General features: G+C 45.2%; 1 protein-coding gene across 1 annotated transcript in view; it reads right to left on the bottom strand.

Annotated features, from left to right (window-relative positions):
- Window positions 1-1,422: 1,422 nt before the first annotated feature.
- Window positions 1,423-21,962, bottom strand: part of slc7a10a (solute carrier family 7 member 10a) — a 113,013-nt gene continuing 92,473 nt past the window's right edge. Inside the window, exons 10-11 of the mRNA XM_034185275.1 lie at window positions 3,107-3,284; window positions 1,423-2,598 (exon numbers count right to left, since the gene is read on the bottom strand). Coding sequence (XP_034041166.1) covers window positions 2,501-2,598; window positions 3,107-3,284 — 276 coding nt within the window. The 3' untranslated portion in view covers window positions 1,423-2,500. The remainder of the gene's footprint in view (window positions 2,599-3,106; window positions 3,285-21,962) is intronic.

The raw sequence follows: 21,962 nt of genomic DNA, 5'->3' as shown, positions 1-21,962 counted from the left end.
AAAATGAGGCACAGGCTTAAAAAATCGTGGAAGAAATTGGACTTAAAAAGATGCAGCTTATTGCGCTTTGAGAGTGTTGTATATCGCGCAGTTAACAGTCTATTAACTTTCCTCCACTGCTTTGTTTTAAGAAAATGATTCATCTCATCAATACTAGTATTAAGGCACTTCCAGTACACCTCGGATAAAATACAGTCAGGTACATATGGAAGTGGGCAGTGACATAATTTCTGTAATTTTTTTCTGTATGCCTGAGGCCCGTTCGTACCATCATCTCTCATCTCTGGATTCTCTAGCGTTAAGTGGATGAGCGTCAACAACTCATCCTGGAAGGGACACCAGCCCGACACAGGTTACTTTTCCAGCCAAGCCCGGTGCCCAAGGCTGGGTGGAATGGGACAATACAGATAAAGTATCTTGTCCAAGGACTCAGATGGGTAGTGTTACCAGGTCTGCATGTTGGTAACCAAACTCCTACCTTGGTAAACCACCTGCTGTGTACACCACCATGATGGATTTGAAAAGAAGCAAAAAAAAAAAAAAAAAAAAAAGTGACTGAAGTGTAAACTTTCAGCTTTTACTGAAGGGGGGGGTTAAAAACAAAAATAACACATTAACCATTTACAAATTGCATCCACTTTTATTCATAGTCGGTCCAGTTTTGGAGGACTTAAGTATTTGGACAATTGGCTGAGAAGAGGAGTCATGGCCAGGTGTACCCCATTTCCTTGTGATTTCACAGCAAATTAAGTAGGAAAAACGTTTAATTTTAATTCCAACTGTTGAATTTGGGTTTAGAAGCCGTTCATTGGGACTCTCAATATGAGGTCCAAAGATGTGTCAAAGAGGTCATAATCAGGCTGGAGGAGAAGGACAAAAATGATCAGACGGACAAATGGCCAAAACAATGTGTGACATTCTTAAAAAGAGGGAGTGCGCTGGTGATCTAAGCAACACCAAAAAGCCCAGAATCCAAAAAGAGAATGTATACTCAACAAAAATATAAACGCAACACTTTTGGTTTTGCTCCCATTTTGTATGAGATGAACTCAAAGATCTGGACTGCAGGCAGGCCAGTCTAGTACCCGCACTCTTTTACTATGAAGTCACGTTGTCGTAACACGTGCAGAATGTGGCTTGGCATTGTCTTGCTGAAATAAGCAGGGACGTCCCTGAAAAAGATGTTGCTTGGATGGCAGCATGGGTTGCTCCAAATCGTGGATGTACCTTTCAGCATTGATGGTGCCATGGGCACTAACACACCCCCATACCATCACAGATGCTGGCTTTTGAACTTTGCGCTGGTAACAATCTGGATGGTCTGTTTCCTCTTTTGTCCAGAGGACACGATGTCCATGATTTCTAAAAACAATTGGAAATGTGGACTCATCAGACCACAGCACACTCTTCCACTTTGCTGTGTGTTGCAGGCATCCATTTCAAAATGAGCAAATATTTGCACAAAAACAATAAAGTTTATCGTTTGAACATTAAATATCTTGTCTTTTCAGACTTCACCAGAAAACAACAAAAGAAACAAAAAAGTTCCCAGTTTGGGAACAAGATTCTTTGGCCCAATGAACTCAACTAACTCGTGCCAGAATGATGGGAAGGCAAGAGGGTGGAGAAGGACAGAAACAAAGTGCACTGCGTCATCTGTCAAACATGGTGGAGGTGGTATTTTGACATGAGAAAGTATAGCCGCCAATGGAGTATTAAGTTTATTGAGCTGTACTATCTGCTCAGATTCGGCCAAACTGGAAGGACTGAGCTTCAAAGTGAAGATACATATGACACCCACCCAAGGTAACCAGGGGGGTGGGGTGGGGGGGTTGGCATTTGGTGATATCCATGCCAAGTACTAACAATAATCCTTACATTAGTTTGTGCAGTTACCTTGTGCCTGTGAAAATAGATGGACTGTGTATAAAAAGAGCAAAATGGTTAATGAGGTATTTTTGTTTGACCCTTTGAATTGAATATCACATCTTAATTGTGCTGTCACCTCCATTGTGGTGGTGCACAGAGGCTAAATTACAGAATTGTGTCACATCAAAATACCTTTGGACCCAACTGTAAAAGGAAAACAAATGGCATGAAAAGGACGAAGAGATGCATGTTGAAAAACTGTAAACATCTAAGTACTTAAACAGGACCAAGGCAAGCAGCAGAATACTATTAAGTACAAATGTTGCATATTTGCCCCGTAAGTGGTGAAAACACTCAATATCCCTCCACAAACCAATCTGCTACACATTCTTTCAATAAGGCACATCAGGGCAGCAATTTAGTAAAAAACAAAACAAAACACACACACACACACACACACACACACACAAAACCCTGATTGTTACAGATGAGGGCTCCAAGGGGGAAGTCCAAATGATAAAAGACAGCATACTGAGGAGTAAAAGGCCACGACGACACACTGTATCTGTACGAGAATATGGTGAAATCTGTCTCTTTAACAGTCAGAGTCTAGCAGTACAGATCGCTGTGGTCAGTCTTGGGCTTTGGAGACAGTGAGGGATTCAGTCTCTGGATCTTCCTGAGGAAACACTACAAAACACACCTTCTGGCCCAGGTAGGTGACTCTTTCTGCAACACAACAGAAAACAGTAGCACATCAGCAGGTGTGTGGGTAAGTGGTGGCCCTAGGGCTGACAACAAACCAAAATTTTACCCACTTGAATTTTAAACCAACTTTGGCACACATATACTATTTCATGGGATAATTATACAAAACCTTTCCTGCAAACAAATGTTCCTCTAATTTAGCAGATGTGCAGCAGTGTTAGAGGTACAAATTTTGTTGTTTTTTTCCACACTTTCGACATACTCAAGATTCCTCATTAAATAACAAATACACCATATGGTCTAAGGGTTGGAATAGTAGTTGGGGTTAATGTGGCCAAATGGCTTTTTGCACCTTGACAGAGGAATGTACACCAAATATCTCTATAGTTACTGTATTTACGAAACCTACACGTATTTAAAGACGCGTGGAATCAGTTTCACCACATATTCTCTTAATAATATCTGAATACCTTGACTGGAACAACAGTAAGTTCACAATTACATTTCTAGAAGACTCAATACCACTCACCGACTACTCTGTAGAGACATTTTGGTTTGTTCTTCCACTGAACACCCACAAAGTAAACAGGGACTCCAGTCAGCATGATGACCATTCCCAGACCACAGACCACAGGTTCAGAGTACAGGCTGAAGCCCAGCAGCACCGCCCAGAAAATCAGGTAGCTGATGGGGACCAATATGTTGACCTACATACAACAAAAGAGAGAGATAAAGGATTAAAAACCCAGTATTATTGTGTTGTCTCTTCAGTGAATAATGTCTGTAGTAGGGTTGAGTCGGACACTCGTTTCAGATGAGTATCCGGTAGGGTTAAAGCATTTTTGATGAGTAGGAGCATTATCCGAATAAAACTCATCAATATCTGTGCTCGTGCTGAAGGAAAATTCTCATTCGCTAACTGACTGTCTTCACGCTCTGTGATTGGCCAGTCACACACAGCGCCCGCCCCTCCCTACACAGATACGTCTGTCTGCAGTTTCTCTCTCTCTCTCACACACACACACACACACACACACACACACACACACACACACACACACACACACACACACACACACACACACACACACACACACACACACACACACACACACACACACAGGATCTCTCTCTCTCTGTGCTTGGTTTGATTCTACCTAAGTTTTCTTCAGCTCGCCTCTTTTTCAGTTTGTATGATATTATTTAATGTTACTTGGTGAACTTGTTTCGTATCGTACGCGGAGCATTTGACAAGACAGAGCTGAAAACGGCTCCTGTCACGTCAGTCAGTCTCCACTCCGGTCTGTTTTTTTTTTTTTTTTCTTTTTCTTTTAACCATTTGCTTGCTCTTCATTTGGTTGGGTGATATAAAATCAGTTGGAAAACTTTGCTCCTACTGAACGCGGTGCTTTGGAGAAGAATACAGTAAACAAGGCTGACATATTATTTCCCTGTTTGCCATCACTGGATGTTTGCATGAATCACCAAGTTCACATAGATCATTAAAAAATAAACAGTCTTACAGACCACTTACACACATATACAGTGCGGCAAAAAAGTATTTAGTCAGTCCCTGATTTTGCAAGTTCTCCGACTTAAAAAGATGAGAGAGGTCTGTAATTTTCATCATAGGTACACGTCAACTGGGAGAGACAAAATGAGAATCACACTGTAGGATTTTTTAAAGAAAAACCCACTCTTTATTCAACACTGTGGTCTTTCAGTCTGAGAGCATGATTGATTCATTTTACTCATTCTCTAAGACTCAGCATGTTCTCTTTTAGATCTTGTTTTACAGCAGTTGGCATCCAACTTAATGCTCTGGAATGCACCACCTTCTATTCTGGAATGTTGATCAAACAGTACCTCATTCAGATCAGTATACAGGAGCAACTTCTTGTGTGTAGAAATTGCCATTTAGTGGCCATAGAACATCCATCCATTTTCTATACTCCAATTAAGGGTCGGGGCGGGTGCAGTCTATCCCAGAAGTCATAGGGCATGAGGTAGGATACATCCTGCACAGTATGCCAGTCTGACACAAGACCACATACAGACAGACAAACACATACACACAGACATTTTAAAGTTTCCACTTCAGCTAACCTGCATGTCTGTGGATTCAATTTCAATTAAATTTATTTCATTTTTATAGCGCCAAATCACAACAAAGTTGCCTTGAGGTGCTTCACACAAGTAAGGTCTAACCCTACCAACCCCTACAGCAAGCACACAGGCCACAGTGGTAAGGAAAAACTCCCTCTGATGATTTGAGGAAGAAACCTCAAGCAGACCAGACTCAAAGGGGTGACCCTCTGCTTGGGCCATACAACAGACACAACTGACAATACAAATATACAGAAAATTTAGGGAGTCCATGTTGGTGTACAGGATGGGAGACTTGCAGAAGAACACACCACCTCCACCTCTGGATGAAGTTGCACCTCAAGCAGAGAGAGAGAGACAGAGAGAGAAATAGAATCAGGCAGCAGAAAGACAACAAATATAGTATAATTTGTCAGCATTAAGCAGCAAGAAAAACAGAAGAAATACTAAGGTGCTCTCTAACCACTAGCCCTAAGGCTCACTAAAAGATCCATACTTTAGATAAAGTTGAGGCCACGGCCTGCTCCATTTCCTAATAAAATTAATTTAAATGGTAAATGGACTGCATTTATATAGCACTTTTCCATATGCATCAGACACTCAAAGCGCTTTACAATAATCCCTCACATTCACCCCGATGTCAGGGTGCTGCCATACAAGGTGCTCACTACACACCAATCAATTAGGTGATTAAGGACCTTGACCAAGGGCCCTTAGTGATTTTCTGGTCAGGCTGGGATTTGGACCAAGGATCCTCTGGTCTCAAGCACAACGCTTAACCACTAGACCATCACCTCCCCAAAAGGGTAAAAAGCATAGTAACATACTATACCAGTATGCTAGCCATACAAAATGGAAATAAGTGTTGTCTTAAGTCTGGACTTGGAAGACTCTACAGAATGACTGTTTTATTGATGCAGGGAGATCACTGCACAGAACAGGGGCATGATAAGAGAAAGCTCTGTGACCCGCAGACTTTTTATTCACCCTAGGGACACAAAATACCCCTGTGCACTGAGAACGCAGAGCCCGTGTTGTGAAAGTGTAGGTACACGGACCCACAACAGGGGCGCAAATGAACGGACAATGAAGGAAGTCAAATAACAACACTTTACTGTTGTGAAAAAGCACAACCAACACGGCGAATGTGAAATTTAATAGTCAGTCAATTACAAAGGTGACGTGTGGGCAGGCTCGAAGATAAGAGACGTCCATCCATAGCAGAACCGGAACCACACGATTTCCTCCGCCACCGAACCCCGGGAATACTGGAGCCGCCAAGTCCCGAACACCCAGGTGGCCACTGCCTCCACTTGTCGGATCTGGTACTGCTGGCGAGGAACAAAAACAGTTAGATGTGGGTGCGTGTGCACCCAGCAACACGTATGGTGGGAATGCCACCTCCACCTCTCGTCGAAAAAAGAAACAGAATATCTGCTGTCCAACACACACAAGCAATAGATATTCCTGTCAGAGAATCAACACAGTCAGCTGAGATCGTTACCTCCTTGGTAGAGCGATATCTCGGCAGAGAAGTGGAGATGACGTCTTGCAGATATACCGCTGCGGATCAGATGATTGGTAACAGCTGTCGTAGGTGACAGCTGTCACCCCGGCTGCTCCTGTGAGATGGCAGCGCCCTCTGGTGCCTGGAGCCCGCACTCCAGGCAGGGTGCCCTCTGGTGGTGGTGGGCCAGCAGTACCTCCTCTTCAGCGGCCCACACAACAGGACCCCCCCTCCTGGCGCCCGACCAGGCTTGTCCGGGTGGCGGCGGTAGAAATTGGCCAGGAGGGCCGGGTCCAGGATGAAGCTCCTCTTCACCCAGGAGCGTTCTTCGGGGCCGTACCCCTCCCAGTCCACCAAATACTGGAAGCCCCAGCCCATCCTTCGGACATCCAAAAGCCGGCGCACAGTCCAAGCCGGCTCGCCATCGATGATCCGGGCAGGAGGTGGTGCCGGACCCGGAGTACAGAGGGGTGAAGTGTGATGTGACTTAAGTCGGGACACATGGAAAACGGGATGGATCCGCAGTGAGGCCGGAAGCTGAAGCCTCACTGCGGCTGGACTGATGACCTTGAGGATCTTAAACGGACCGATATACCGATCCTGCAATTTAGGGGAGACCACTTGGAGGGGAATGTCCTTAGTTGACAACCACACTTCCTGCCCTGGCCGATACGTAGGGGCCGGGGTCCGCCGACGGTCTGCATGGGCCTTCGTCCTCATCCGGGCCCTCAGCAAAGCAGAACGGGCGGCACGCCACACCCGACGGCACTTCCGCAGGTGGGCCTGGACCGAGGGCACACCGACCTCTCCCTCAACCACCGGAAACAAAGGAGGCTGGTACCCCAGACACACCTCGAAAGGGGAGAGGCCGGTGGCTGACGACACCTGGCTGTTATGGGCATACTCGATCCAGGCCAAATGAGTACTCCAGGCTGCCGGGTGCGCGGCCGTCAAGCAACGCAGGGCCTGTTCCACCTCCTGATTGGCCCGTTCTGCTTGCCCGTTGGTCTGGGGATGATACCCGGATGAGAGACTCACCGTGGCCCCCAGTTCCCGGCAGAAGCTCCTCCAGACTTGCGAGGAGAACTGGGGACCGCGATCGGAGACAATGTCTGTTGGAATCCCATGCAGCCGGACGACGTGGTGGACCAGGAGGTCCGCTGTCTCCTGGGCCGTCGGGAGCTTCGGGAGGGCCACGAAGTGGGCCGCCTTGGAGAATCGGTCCACTATCGTGAGGATGGTGGTGTTGCCCTGGGACGGCGGGAGGCCCGTGACAAAATCCAGGCCGATGTGGGACCAGGGGCGATGACGCACGGGCAGCGGCTGGAGCAGTCCCGAAGCCCTGCGATGATCAGCCTTGCCCCTGGCACAGGTGGTGCAGGCCTGGATATAATCCCGGACGTCGGCCTCTAGGGACGCCCACCAGAAGCGCTGCCGGACAACTGCCACGGTTCTTTGCACCCCTGGATGACAGGAGAGCTTGGAGCCGTGACAGAAGTCCAGGACTGCAGCCCTAGCCTCTGGTGGGACGTAGAGCCTGTTCTTCGGCCCAGTTCCGGGGTCCGGGCTTCGTACCAGGGCCTCCCGGACGGTTCTCTCTACGTCCCAGGTGAGGGTGGCCATGATAGTGGACTCCGGGATGATGGGTTCCGGTGGATCCGACAACTCCGCTTTGACTTCATCTTCAAGTACCCGGGACAAGCCATCCGATCTCTGGTTTTTGGTCCCGGGACGGTAGGTGATCCGGAAGTCAAAACGGCCGAAGAACAGTGACCAGCGGGCTTGCCTGGGGTTCAGCCGCTTGGCGGTCCTGATATACTCCAGGTTCCGGTGGTCAGTGAAAACCGTGAATGGCACGGACGTTCCCTCCAACAGATGTCTCCACTCTTCAAGAGCCTCTTTCACCGCAAGGAGTTCTCGATTGCCGACGTCATGGTTCCGTTCGGCCGGGGTCAACCTGCGGGAAAAATAGGCACACGGGTGAAGGACCTTATCGGTCTTCCCGCTCTGGGAAAGCACAGCTCCTATCCCTGAGTCCGAGGCGTCCACTTCAACCACTAACTGGCGACTAGGATCGGGCTGCACCAGAACGGGTGCAGACGAGAAGCGCCGTTTCAACTCCTTGAACGCGGCATCGCAATGATCTGACCAGGTGAAGGGGACTTTTGGTGAGGTCAGGGCTGTCAGGGGGCTAACTACCTGACTGTAGCCCTTAATGAACCTCCTGTAGAAATTAGCAAAGCCGAGGAACTGTTGCAGCTTCCTACGGCTGGTGGGTTGGGGCCAGTCTCTCACCGCCGCGACCTTGCCCGGATCAGGAGCGACGGAGTTAGGGGAGATGATAAACCCCAGGAAGGACAAAGAAGTGCGGTGGAACTCGCACTTCTCGCCCTTCACAAACAGCTGGTTCTCCAACAACCGCTGCAGGACCTGACGTACATGCCGGACATGAGTCTCAGGATCCGGAGAAAAGATGAGTATATCGTCCAGATATACGAAGACGAATCGGTGCAGGAAATCCCGCAAGACATCATTAACCAATGCTTGGAACGTCGCGGGGGCGTTTGTAAGACCGAACGGCATGACCAGGTACTCAAAATGACCTAAGGGGGTGTTAAATGCCGTCTTCCACTCGTGATACGCATTTCTAAGATCTAGCTTAGTGAACATTTGGGCTCCATGCAGGGGCGTGAATACTGAATCCAACAAGGGCAATGGGTATCGGTTACGAACCGTGATTTCGTTCAGCCCCCTGTAATCAATGCATGGACGTAGTCCGCCATCCTTTTTCCCCACAAAAAAGAAACCTGCACCCATCGGGGAGGTGGAATTCCGGATCAACCCGGCAGCTAGAGAGTCCCGGATGTAGGTCTCCATTGATTCGCGCTCAGGTCGTGAGAGGTTGTACAGCCTGCTGGACGGGAACTCAACGCCTGGAACCAAATCAATGGCACAATCGTACGGGCGGTGCGGGGGAAGGGTGAGCGCCAGATCCTTGCTGAACACGTCCACAAGGTCATGGTACTCCACCGGCACTGTCCCGAGATTGGGCGGGACTCTGACCTCCTCCTTAGCCTGGGAACCGGGAGGAACCGAGGAACCTAAACATACCCGATGGCAGGTCTCGCTCCACTGAACCACTACCCCGGACGGCCAATCGATCCGGGGATTGTGTTTTAACATCCAGGGGAACCCTAGAATCACGCGGGAGGTGGCAGGAGTCACAAAAAACTCGATCTCCTCCCGGTGGTTCCCTGACACCACCAGAGTTACTGGAGGTGTCTTATGTGTGATTAAAGGGAGTAGGGAGCCATCTAGTGCCCGTACTTGCACAGGTGAAGTAAGTGCCACCAGAGGGAGCCCTGCCTCCCTGGCCTATTTGCTGTCTAGCAAATTCCCTTCTGAGCCCGTGTCCACCAGTGCTGGGGCCTGAAGGGTTAAATCCTCATAAAGGATTGTAACCGGGAGTCGTGTGGCAATATGGGTGTGTCCCACGTGAATGTCTTGGCCCACCCCTAGCCCAGTTTCTAGGGGCGGGCATTGGTTGTTTAACCGCTCGGGGCAGTCCCTCACTTGATGCTCTATCGAGCCACAAACAAAGCACGCTCCGCGGACCAGCCTCCTCTGTCTATCCGGTGGTTTAAATGTGGCCCTGCTCGTGTCCATAGCTTCATCAGCAGGGGGAGCTGTAACCACACGGAGCGTAGAGGCAGTGGAGCGTGGGGAGGGCGGAGCTCGGTTGGAACCGGAAGGGAGAGGGACGGCGCGTGCCCGGCCACGCCCTTCGTCTCGTTCCCGACGGCGTTCTTCTAACCGATTGTCTAATCGTATAACCAGATCAATAAGCCCGTCTAAATCCCGCGGTTCGTCCTTAGCCACCAGGAGCTCCTTCAGGACCAACGACAGTCCGTTTACGAAGGCGGCACGGAGGGCAGTGCTATTCCAGCCGGACCTCGCCGCCGCGATGCGGAAGTCGACTGCATAAGCAGCTGCGCTCCGGCGCCCCTGTCTCATTGATAGCAGCACGGCTGAAGCAGTCTCTCCTCTATTTGGGTGATCGAACACTGTTCTGAACTCCCTCACAAACCCATCATATGTCTGAAGGAGCTGTGAATTTTGCTCCCAGAGCGCTGTAGCCCAAGCGCGTGCCTTACCGCGAAGCAGATTAATCACATAAGCTACCTTACTAGCATCAGTCACGTACATGACGGGACGTTGTGCGAAGACGAGCGAACACTGCATAAGAAAGTCCGCGCACGTCTCCACACAACCCCCGTATGGCTCTGGAGGGCTTATGTATGCTTCAGGAGAAGGTGGGAGGGGTCGTTGAACGACCTGTGGAATGTCAACGCTGCGCACAGGATCGACAGGAGGGAGAGCCGCAGCAGCGCCCTGAGGGCGCGCTTCTACCTGAGCGGCGAGAGCCTCCACCCTGCGGTTAAGGAGGACGTTCTGCTCGGTCATTAGATCCAACCGAGCCGTAAAGGCGGTGAGGATTCGCTGCAACTCACCGATCATTCCTCCTGCAGACGCCTGTGCGCCCGGTTCTTCCATTGGCCGTTCAACAGCCGGTTGACGCCCCTCGGGGTCCATGACGCTGGCCGAGATATCCTGTTGTGAAAGTGTAGGTACACGGACCCACAACAGGGGCGCAAATGAACGAACAATGAAGGAAATCAAATAACAACACTTTACTGTTGTGAAAAAGCACAACCAACACGGCGAATGTGAAATTTAATAGTCAGTCAATTACAAGGGTGACGTGTGGGCAGGCTCGAAGATAAGAGACGTCTGTCCAAAGCAGAACCGGAACCACACGATTTCCTCCGCCACCGAACCCCGGGAATACTGGAGCCGCCAAGTCCCGAACACCCAGGTGGCCACTGCCTCCGCTTGTCGGATCTGGTACTGCTGGCGAGGAACAAAAACAGTTAGATGTGGGTGCGTGTGCACCCAGCAACACGTATGGTGGGAATGCCACCTCCACCTCTCGTCGAAAAAAGAAACAGAATATCTGCTGTCCAACACACACAAGCAATAGATATTCCTGTCAGAGAATCAACACAGTCAGCTGAGATCGTTACCTCCTTGGTAGAGCGATATCTCGGCAGAGAAGTGGAGATGACGTCTTGCAGATATACCGCTGCGGATCAGATGATTGGTAACAGCTGTCGTAGGTGACAGCTGTCACCCCGGCTGCTCCTGTGAGATGGCAGCGCCCTCTGGTGCCTGGAGCCCGCACTCCAGGCAGGGTGCCCTCTGGTGGTGGTGGGCCAGCAGTACCTCCTCTTCAGTGGCCCACACAACAGGACCCCCCCCCTCCTGGCGCCCGACCAGGCTTGTCCGGGTGGCGGCGGTAGAAATCGGCCAGGAGGGCCGGGTCCAGGATGAAGCTCCTCTTCACCCAGGAGCGTTCTTCGGGGCCGTACCCCTCCCAGTCCACCAAATACTGGAAGCCCCAGCCCATCCTTCGGACATCCAAAAGCCGGCGCACAGTCCAAGCCGGCTCGCCATCGATGATCCGGGCAGGAGGTGGTGCCGGACCCGGAGTACAGAGGGGTGAAGTGTGATGTGACTTAAGTCGGGACACATGGAAAACGGGATGGATCCGCAGTGAGGCCGGAAGCTGAAGCCTCACTGCGGCTGGACTGATGACCTTGAGGATCTTAAACGGACCGATATACCTCTTCAGCGGCCCACACAACAGCCCGGGCTGGTACGTAGGGTTTAATTAAGTCAGCTAAGTAGGGAGGTGCTAGTCCATGAATAATTTTATAGGTTAATAGCAGAACCTTAAAATCTGATCTCACAGGGACAGGAAGCCAGTGAAGAGACGCCAAAATGGGTGTAATGTGGTCAAACTTTGTGCTTCCTGTCAAAAGTCTGGCAGCAGCATTTTGAACCAATTGGAGACCCCTAATGCTGGACTGCGGTAAACCAGAAAATGGAACATTGCAGTAGTCCAATGTAGAAGAAACAAATGCATGAATCAGGGTCTCAGCATCAGCCATAGACAGGATGGGACGAATGTTCACTATATTTCGCAGGTGGAAGAAAGCAGTCCTCATAATATCTCCAACTAGCTGAGTTACCCGTTCTACGTACAGGTAATAGAGAATTTTAGCTACGTCATTGTATATCTCATGTCACTTTAGTTAACGTACAGTAAGTTGCATTGCATTGTGTGTATGTTGTCATCATTAATTTTCGTAGAGCAATTTGTGACATTGACATTATGACACTGTGACCTTGATAAAAGGTCCTGTCATATCACTGCAATGCTCTGGCATGTTGTGCACAGCAGGTACATTTTAATTGAAAAAAATGCACTCCTTAACTCATACGCGGCATGCGCTGGCCTGTTCGGATGTAATGCACCCTAGCCAGTCGCTAGTATGTAGTAAGTAAAGTCTGGTGCTTGCTACCTGATCTGAGTACCACAAGAACTGCGAAAATAAGGGCTCCAGTGAGCGGATCATGATCAATTATATAAGGCTGACCGTGTATGTCTGTGTGTGTCTGTGTGTGTTCGTGCATGTATGCTTTCAACCTAAAGACCCTAGTGATTTCCCCCTTGGTGCCACCCGACGGAGCAGGTCGTGATGTAATATTTAAAGGCTGTCCGTGTGTGTGTTCATGCACGCACGCTTTCTACCAAAGGGCCCCAGTGACCTCCCCCTTGGTGCCTCCAGTCACCATAACAAATTTGGTGCAATTGCTTAATTGCTGTGGCTGTGCATAGATATAAGGCTGGCCATGTGTGTGTGTGTGTGTGTATATATGTGCGTTCATGTACATGCACTTTTATTTTAATAGAAGTCTTTCCATGAACTTGCCAAAAGTTCAGGATTGTTTATATAGTGCAAATTTCTGAGACATGGTTGAAAGAGGAGCATATGGACACTGTCCAGCTTGAGGGTTATGATTTCTTTCCTATAAATAGGATGAATAAATGGGGTGGTGGTGTAGCACTTTCCATTAGTTATGCTTATCACTGTGAAATCACTCAAAACGTGTTTTTCTTTGGAAAATGTAATGGAATGTGTCATTGTGGAAATTAAATGCGAAAAATAAAAAATATAATTATAAGTTGTGTTTACAGAGCACTAGGATCAAACAAAAAATTTGTGGGAAAGCTGACTGAGATGTACAACACTATTAAAAATAAGTTTTTATTTGTTTGTGGAGACTTCAACATAGACTTCTTAAATCCTCATGGTGAAATACATATCACTGAATTTATAAATTCTGTATTTTGTATGGGAATGTATCCAGTGATTACCCATCCAACTAGGATATCTGCGAACACAGCGACATTTATTGACAATATATTGACAAATGTTACCGTGGGGAATTTAGAGGGGGATTACTTATTAGTGATATCAGTGATCATTTGCCGGTTTTTGTAGTTTTCAATTCTTTAGTTGACAAAATTGACCATACTGTTGGGAAGGTGTCGTGACACGGACCCACAACAGGGGGCGTTAATGAACAGACAATGGATAAGCCAAAAGTAACAATTTAATGTTGTGAATCGCACAACGAAATACAGACAATAACAATAATGTGGATTGTCAATTATACACAAGGTGACGTGTGGGCAGGCTCGAAGATAGAAGACGTCTGGCGAGAGAAGAGCCGGATCCCACACAGCTTCCACCACCAACGGATCTGAAGAACACCGGAGCCGCCAAGCCCTGCGCCCCAGGTGGCCACTGTCTTCAGCAGTCAGACCCGGTACTGCTGGCAGAAAACAGAAACAGTTAATGGTGGGTGTGTGAATACACACCCAGCAATCGTGTAAAGCTTAGTTCCTCCAGGAGGGAAAACCTCCACCTCCAGATACAGAATCACCCGTGCAGCTCCTGTCAGTCACTTCCCTGGAAGGAGTGAGAGGCGAAGACGTCGCGCTCACACTATCCGCCAATCCAGCTTCAGACTGTCACCACAGGAAAACGGCTGCACACAGAACAATATTCAGTCTCAGAAAAATTCACAGCAGAGAAGGTTACCTGGAACGGTAGCTGATTTCTCGGCAAGGAGGTGGAGTTGCAGTCCGGCTTATATGGTGATGAGTTGAACGAGTGACAGCTGGTGCTGATAAGTGACAGCTGTCACTCCCAGCAGCTCCGACGCCCTCTCGTGCTTGAAGCCCGCACTCCAAGCAGGGCGCCATCTGGTGGTAGTGGGACAGCAGTACCTCCTCTTCAGCGGCCCACACAACACATACTGTAAGTACAAATTTCAAAAGCAAAATAACAGGAAACTTTGGAAAATTTTAGAATGGATTTAAGGGATCAAAACTGGAGTGACATTTACGTGAAGGATATTGATCAATCTTATGAATCACTCATTTCTATTATCTCCAATTTATATAATAAGCATTGCCCTTTGGTGTCAAATGTTGGAAATAAGCAAAATGCTGACAAACCTTGGATCACTAAGGGGCTGCAAAATGCATGTAAAAAGAAGAATTTTCTGTACAAGCAGTTTTTAAAACTAAGAACATTTGATGCCGAGAAAAGATAGAAGACATATAAAAATAAACTACCATTATGCAAGCTTGTAAAAGGCAATATTGTCATGATTTATTGGAAAAAATAAAACAAACACTAAGGGTACTTGGAAGCTTTTAAATGAAATCATAAATAAGAGAAAAGGTGTTAAAGAATATCCTGTCCTTTTTTACACCAGTACTGGTACAAGTTCTATCCATCCATCCATTTTCTTCCGCTTTATCCGGAGCAAGTACACTGGAGCACTGGTACAAGTTGTTAAAGAGAATAAAGCTATAGCAGATCACTTTAATGATTACTTTGTAAATGTGGGTAAAATTTAGCTGATTCAATTGTATCTTCTGTAGTGTGCTCTTTGGATTACAGTAAAACAATTAATTAAATTCAGGATTCAATGTTCATTAAAGAAACTGATGAATACAAAATAATTGACATTGTTCATAAACTCAAGGGGAAAAAAAATCAACTGATAGCAATCATTTTGATATGTTTTTGAAAAATCTTATTGATTCTATTATTAAACCTTTCTCATACATTTGTAACTTGTCACCAATGACTGGGAAATTTCCTTTCAGAATGAAATTGACTAAAGTGATACCGCTGTTTAAATCTGGCGACAAACATGCCTTTTCAAATTATAGACCAGTCTCACTCCTGCCACAATTTTCCAAAATTTTGGAAAAGGTATTTTTAAAGAGGTTAAATTATTTCATAACTAAACATCACATAGCGAACAGCAATATGGTTTTAGAAAAAATGCACTACTTCACTGGCTGTAATTGATTTTGTTGAACAGATTACAAATGCAACTGAAAATAAGCAATATACTGTAGGGTTTTTTTTTTTCACAGAAAGCATTTGATACTATAGACTATAGACTGTGCTATTGGACAAACTACAGAGGTATGGTATCAGGGGATTGGCATACAACTGGATAGTTAGCAATTTATACAATAGGTATCAGTGTGTACATATTGGTGGGACAAATTCTGAACTCATGAAAATTACTTGTGGTGTTCACTTCTGGGGCCATTGTTGTTTCTCCTGTATATTAATGACATATGTTTGGTTTCCATGTCCATCAGTTCTATTTTGTTTGCTGATGATACAACAGTGTTTTGTAGTAGGGATCACTTGGGACAGACCTTGTACATGATGGAGAAGGAGCTACACAAGTTTAAACAATGGTTTGATTCAAAAAAATTATCGCTTCACTTTGGTAAAACAGAGTGTATCATATTTGGAAACAAGTCCAGGAGTTCCTGCAGAAATTTATTATTAAATGATATTGAAACTGAAATTGTAACTGATACAAAATTTCTTTGTGTTGTTACTGATGATAAACTGAGCTAGAAAATGCATATAAATTTTGTTAAATCTATCAATTGCAATGTCAAAAGCCATTGTAATTCTGCATAAAGCACAAGATTTCATTTCCCAACATTCATTAACTATTTTATATCATTCATTGCTCATTCCATATATGACCTACTGCATTGAGGTATGGGAAGATACATATAAAACTAATACTAATCTAATATTTTTGTTGCAAAAGAAAGCTATAAGAAATATCTGTAACAAATCACATTGCAAGCCAACAAATCCATTGTTTGCTTGTTTACATGTTCTAAAATCCTGGGTCTTGGTTGATTACATTACAGTACAAATTATGTATAAAGTTAAGTTTAATTTTGAGCAATTAAGGATCCAAACCACTGCAAAAAGTCATTGTGTGTCTGTTAAAGTTGTTAACATCTGGAACAACTGTCCTGACAATATTAAAGTACTTAGTACTTGGCTTTAAAAGGCATTGCCAGAATAACAAAATTGCTTGCTATAGTTGAAGACTTAGGTCTATTGATTTGTTATTACTTTTGGGTTTGTGTGTTGTGTGCCAGTGTTTGTCTGGTTGTATTTTGTAAATTTGAGTTCACTGACTAACTTTGCATTGCTTTTGTCTTTTTGGTATTGTCATCATGTGTGTGCGTATGTGTGTGTGTGTATATATATATATACATATATATATATATATATGTTTGTTTTTTTTTACATGTGTGCATGCGTGTATATATTTTCTTAATTTTTTTAGTATAAGGGATGGGTATTATAAGCTTTGCTTCTGCCCACACCCTTTTGGTTACACGGGATCACTGTAAAGTTGTTTGCTATGAGTTTTTTGTTGAATTGTGTGCCGAATAAACTCATTCATTCAGTCATTCATTCATTCAACTTAAGGGCCCCAGTGACCTCCCGCTTGGTGCCACCAGTCACTACAGCAAGTTTGGTGTTGATTGTTTAATTACTGTGGCTGTGCATAGCTTAGCAGGTCATAATGTAACCTATAAAGGTTGACCCTGTGTGTGTGTGTGTGTGCTCATGCACGTACGCTTTCTACCTAAGGGCCCCAGTGACCCCCCCCCTTGGTGACTCCAGTCACCATAGCAAGTTTGGTGTCGACTGCTGTTCACCCGCAGCTGTCGACTGCAGTTCACCCCGAACACAAACCGTGCCACATATATAGCATTTTTTATATATATAGATGCCAATCAATCAATCAATCAATTTTTTTATATAGCGCCAAATCACAACAAACAGTTGCCCCAAGGCGCTTTATATTGTAAGGCAAGGCCATACAATAATTATGTAAAACCCCAACGGTCAAAATGACCCCCTGTGAGCAAGCACTTGGCTACAGTGGGAAGGAAAAACTCCCTTTTAACAGGAAGAAACCTCCAGCAGAACCAGGCTCAGGGAGGGGCAGTCCTCTGCTGGGACTGGTTGGGGCTGAGGGAGAGAACCAGGAAAAAGACATGCTGTGGAGGGGAGCAGAGATCGATCACTAATGATTAAATGCAGAGTGGTGCATACAGAGCAAAAAGAGAAAGAACAGTGCATCATGGGAACCCCCCAGCAGTCTACGTCTATAGCAGCATAACTAAGGGATGGTTCAGGGTCACCTGATCCAGCCCTAACTATAAGCTTTAGCAAAAAGGAAAGTTTTAAGCCTAATCTTAAAGTAGAGAGAGTGTCTGTCTCCCTGATCTGAATTGGGAGCTGGTTCCACAGGAGAGGAGCCTGAAAGCTGAAGGCTCTGCCTCCCATTCTACTCTTACAAACCCTAGGAACTACAAGTAAGCCTGCAGTCTGAGAGCGAAGCGCTCTATTGGGGTGATATGGTACTACGAGGTCCCTAAGATAAGATGGGACCTGATTATACAAAACCTTATAAGTAAGAAGAAGAATTTTAAATTCTATTCTAGAATTAACAGGAAGCCAATGAAGAGAGGCCAATATGGGTGAGATATGCTCTCTCCTTCTAGTCCCCGTCAGTACTCTAGCTGCAGCATTCTGAATTAACTGAAGGCTTTTTAGGGAACTTTTAGGACAACCTGATAATAATGAATTACAATAGTCCAGCCTAGAGGAAATAAATGCATGAATTAGTTTTTCAGCATCACTCTGAGACAAGACCTTCTGATTTTAGAGATATTGCGTAAATGCAAAAAAGCAGTCCTACATATTTGTTTAATATGCGCTTTGAATGACATATCCTGATCAAAAATGACTCCAAGATTTCTCACAGTATTACTAGAGGTCAGGGTAATGCCATCCAGCGTAAGGATCTGGTTAGACACCATGTTTGTGGGGCCAAGTACAATAACTTCAGTTTTATCTGAGTTTAAAAGCAGGAAATTAGAGGTCATCCATGTCTTTATGTCTGTAAGACAATCCTGCAGTTTAGCTAATTGGTGTGTGTCCTCTGGCTTCATGGATAGATAAAGCTGGGTATCATCTGCGTAACAATGAAAATTTAAGCAATACCGTCTAATAATACTACCTAAGGGAAGCATGTATAAAGTGAATAAAATTGGTCCTAGCACAGAACCTTGTGGAACTCCATAATTAACTTTAGTCTGTGAAGAAGATTCCCCATTTACATGAACAAATTGTAATCTATTAGACAAATATGATTCAAACCACCGCAGCACAGTGCCTTTAATGCCTATGGCATGCTCTAATCTCTGTAATAAAATTTTATGGTCAACAGTATCAAAAGCAGCACTGAGGTCTAACAGACAAGCACAGGAGATGAGTCCACTGTCCAAGGCCATAAGAAGAATCATTTGTAACCTTCACTAATGCTGTTTCTGTACTATGATGAATTCTAAAACCTGACTGAAACTCTTCAAAATAGACCATTCCTCTGCAGATGATCAGTTAGCTGTTTTACAACTACCCTTTCAAGAATTTTTGAGAGAAAAGGAAGGTTGGAGATTGGCCTATAATTAGCTAAGATAGCTGGGTCAAGTGATGGCTTTTTAAGTAATGGTTTAATTACTGCCACCTTAAAAGCCTGTGGTGCATAGCCAACTAACAAAGATAGATTGATCATATTTAAGATCGAAGCATTAAATAATGGTAGGGCTTCCTTGAGCAGCCTGGTAGGAATGGGGTCTAATAAACATGTGATGGTTTGGATGAAGTAACTAATGAAAATAACTCAGACAGAACAATCGGAGAGAAAGAGTCTAACCAAATACCGGCATCACTGAAAGCAGCCAAAGATAACGATACGTCTTTGGGATGGTTATGAGTAATTTTTACTCTAATAGTTAAAATTTTGTTAGCAAAGAAAGTCATGAAGTCATTACTAGTTAAAGTTAATGGAATACTCAGCTCAATAGAGCTCTGACTCTTTGTCAGCCTGGCTACAGTGCTGAAAAGAAACCTGGGGTTGTTCTTATTTTCTTCAATTAGTGATGAGTAGAAAGATGTCCTACTTTTACGGAGGGCTTTTTTATAGAGCAACAGACTCTTTTTCCAGGCTAAGTGAAGATCTTCTAAATTAGTGAGACGCCATTTCCTCTCCAACTTACGGGTTATCTGCTTTAAGCTGCGAGTTTGTGAGTTATACCACGGAGTCAGGCACTTCTGATTTAAAGCTCTCTTTTTCAGAGGAGCTACAGCATCCAAAGTTGTCTTCAATGAGGATGTAAAACTATTGACGAGATACTCTATCTCACTTACAGAGTTTAGGTAGCTACTCTGCACTGTGTTGGTATATGGCATTAGAGAACATAAAGAAGGAATCATATCCTTAAACCTAGTTACAGCGCTTTCTGAAAGACTTCTAGTGTAATGAAACTTATTCCCCACTGCTGGGTAGTCCATCAGAGTAAATGTAAATGTTATTAAGAAATGATCAGACAGAAGGGAGTTTTCAGGGAATACTGTTAAGTCTTCTATTTCCATACCATAAGTCAGAACAAGATCTAAGATATGATTAAAGTGGTGGGTGGACTCATTTACTTTTTGAGCAAAGCCAATAGAGTCTAATAATAGATTAAATGCAGTGTTGAGGCTGTCATTCTCAGCATCTGTGTGGGATGTTTAAAATCGCCCACTATAATTATCTTATCTGAGCTAAGCACTAAGTCAGACAAAAGGTCTGAAAATTCACAGAGAAACTCACAGTAACGACCAGGTGGACGATAGATAATAACAAATAAAACTGGTTTTTGGGACTTCCATTTGGATGGACAAGACTAAGAGTCAAGCTTTCAAATGAATTAAAGCTCTGTCTGGGTTTTTGATTAATTAATAAGCTGGAATGGAAGATTGCTGCTAATCCTCCGCCCCGGCCCGTGCTACGAGCATTCTGGCAGTTAGTGTGACTCGGGGGTGTTGACTCATTTAAACTAACATATTCATCCTGCTGTAACCAGGTTTTTGTAAGGCAGAATAAATCAATATGTTGATCAATTATTATATCATTTACCAACAGGGACTTAGAAGAGAGAGACCTAATGTTTAATAGATCACATTTAACTGTTTTAGTCTGTGGTGCAGTTGAAGGTGCTATATTATTTTTTCTTTTTGAATTTTTATGCTTAAATAGATTTTGCTGGTTATTGGTGGTCTGGGAGCAGACACCATCTCTACGGGGATGGGGTAATGAGGGGATGGCAGGGGGAGAGAAGCTGCAGAGAGGTGTGTAAGATGTCATCACAAACTTCTATGTGCGTGTTGCAGCTGTAGTCCAAAGAAGAGGAGCATGAATTGAACATGTCATCAATTATTGAACTTTGTAGAAAACAAGAGACAAAGTGGGAAACCTTTGGTATCAAATGTTAATTTGATGCTTCTGTTACAAGTCTGTAAATAGAATTTTCGAATAAGTTCTCATTTCAAAAACGTGTGTAGTGGTAAAGTGATAACATTTTATTGGCCCACCTTGTATATATATGTGTATGTCATGGGATATTCGTAGTGTCTCTGTAGATCTCTCTCCAGCTCTTACATTTCATCCTTTTAGCACGTGGGGTCTTATGATTTTTATGATCTAACGCCCCCTGCTTCTGGAAGGCATATCGACAGTTTGCATGCTGTACACAGCAGGTACATTTTAAGTCAAAAAGAACACACCTTGCATGCAGTGTGCACTGGCCCGTTCGGATTAGAATTAAAGTCCACCCTCACCAGCTGCTGCTATGCAGTATGTAAAGTGCGATGCTTGCTACCTGACCTGAGTACCACGTGGACTGTGAAAATAAGGGCTCAAGTTTGGTGTCGATCGCTTAATTACTGTGGCAATTCACCCCGAACCACATACATTGACATTCACACTGTGCCACATACATAGTGTTTATTATATATATATAGATGTGGAGGTCAAAGGACAACATAGGATCAAAAATTACCCCAAGGTGAATTGGGCTAGACAGTGGCCTCTCTCTCCTAGCCTGTGACTGGTTGGCAGCTGAGACACTGAGCTCAGCCTATACGTCAGCCTCACGTTGATGTGGCGCGAGCGCTGCTCTCCTATTGGTCATTTAGGAGAGGGAATTCCAGTGCTGCTCTCCTACTGGTCGTTTAGGAGTGGGAAATCTCACTCCAAAATGGAGCCCAATTCATAGCCGGGAAGGTTGTCGCGCTAACTTTGTCAGTGTGATGTATGTCACACGAGCCTAGGCTATGCATTAGCTGGTCAAATTGATGTCAATGTCTCACTGGACCAAGAACCATCATTTCAGTTTTGTCAGAGTTTAAAAGTAGGAAATTGCTAGACATCCAGCTTTTCACTGATGCAAGGCAATCTTCCAAGGATTTTTTATGTGGATGAGATCACCAGCAGTTATCGGCATGTAGAACTGAGTATCATCAGCATAGCAATGGAATGTAATCGCAAAATGCTGCAATATATGCCCAAGGGGTGCTATATAAAGGGAGAAAAGCAGGGGGCCGAACCTGTATAT

The sequence above is a fragment of the Thalassophryne amazonica genome, chromosome 2 (assembly GCF_902500255.1).
Source record: "Thalassophryne amazonica chromosome 2, fThaAma1.1, whole genome shotgun sequence".
Classification (NCBI taxonomy): domain Eukaryota; kingdom Metazoa; phylum Chordata; class Actinopteri; order Batrachoidiformes; family Batrachoididae; genus Thalassophryne; species Thalassophryne amazonica.
This window is presented reverse-complemented; position numbering and strand designations above follow the sequence as displayed.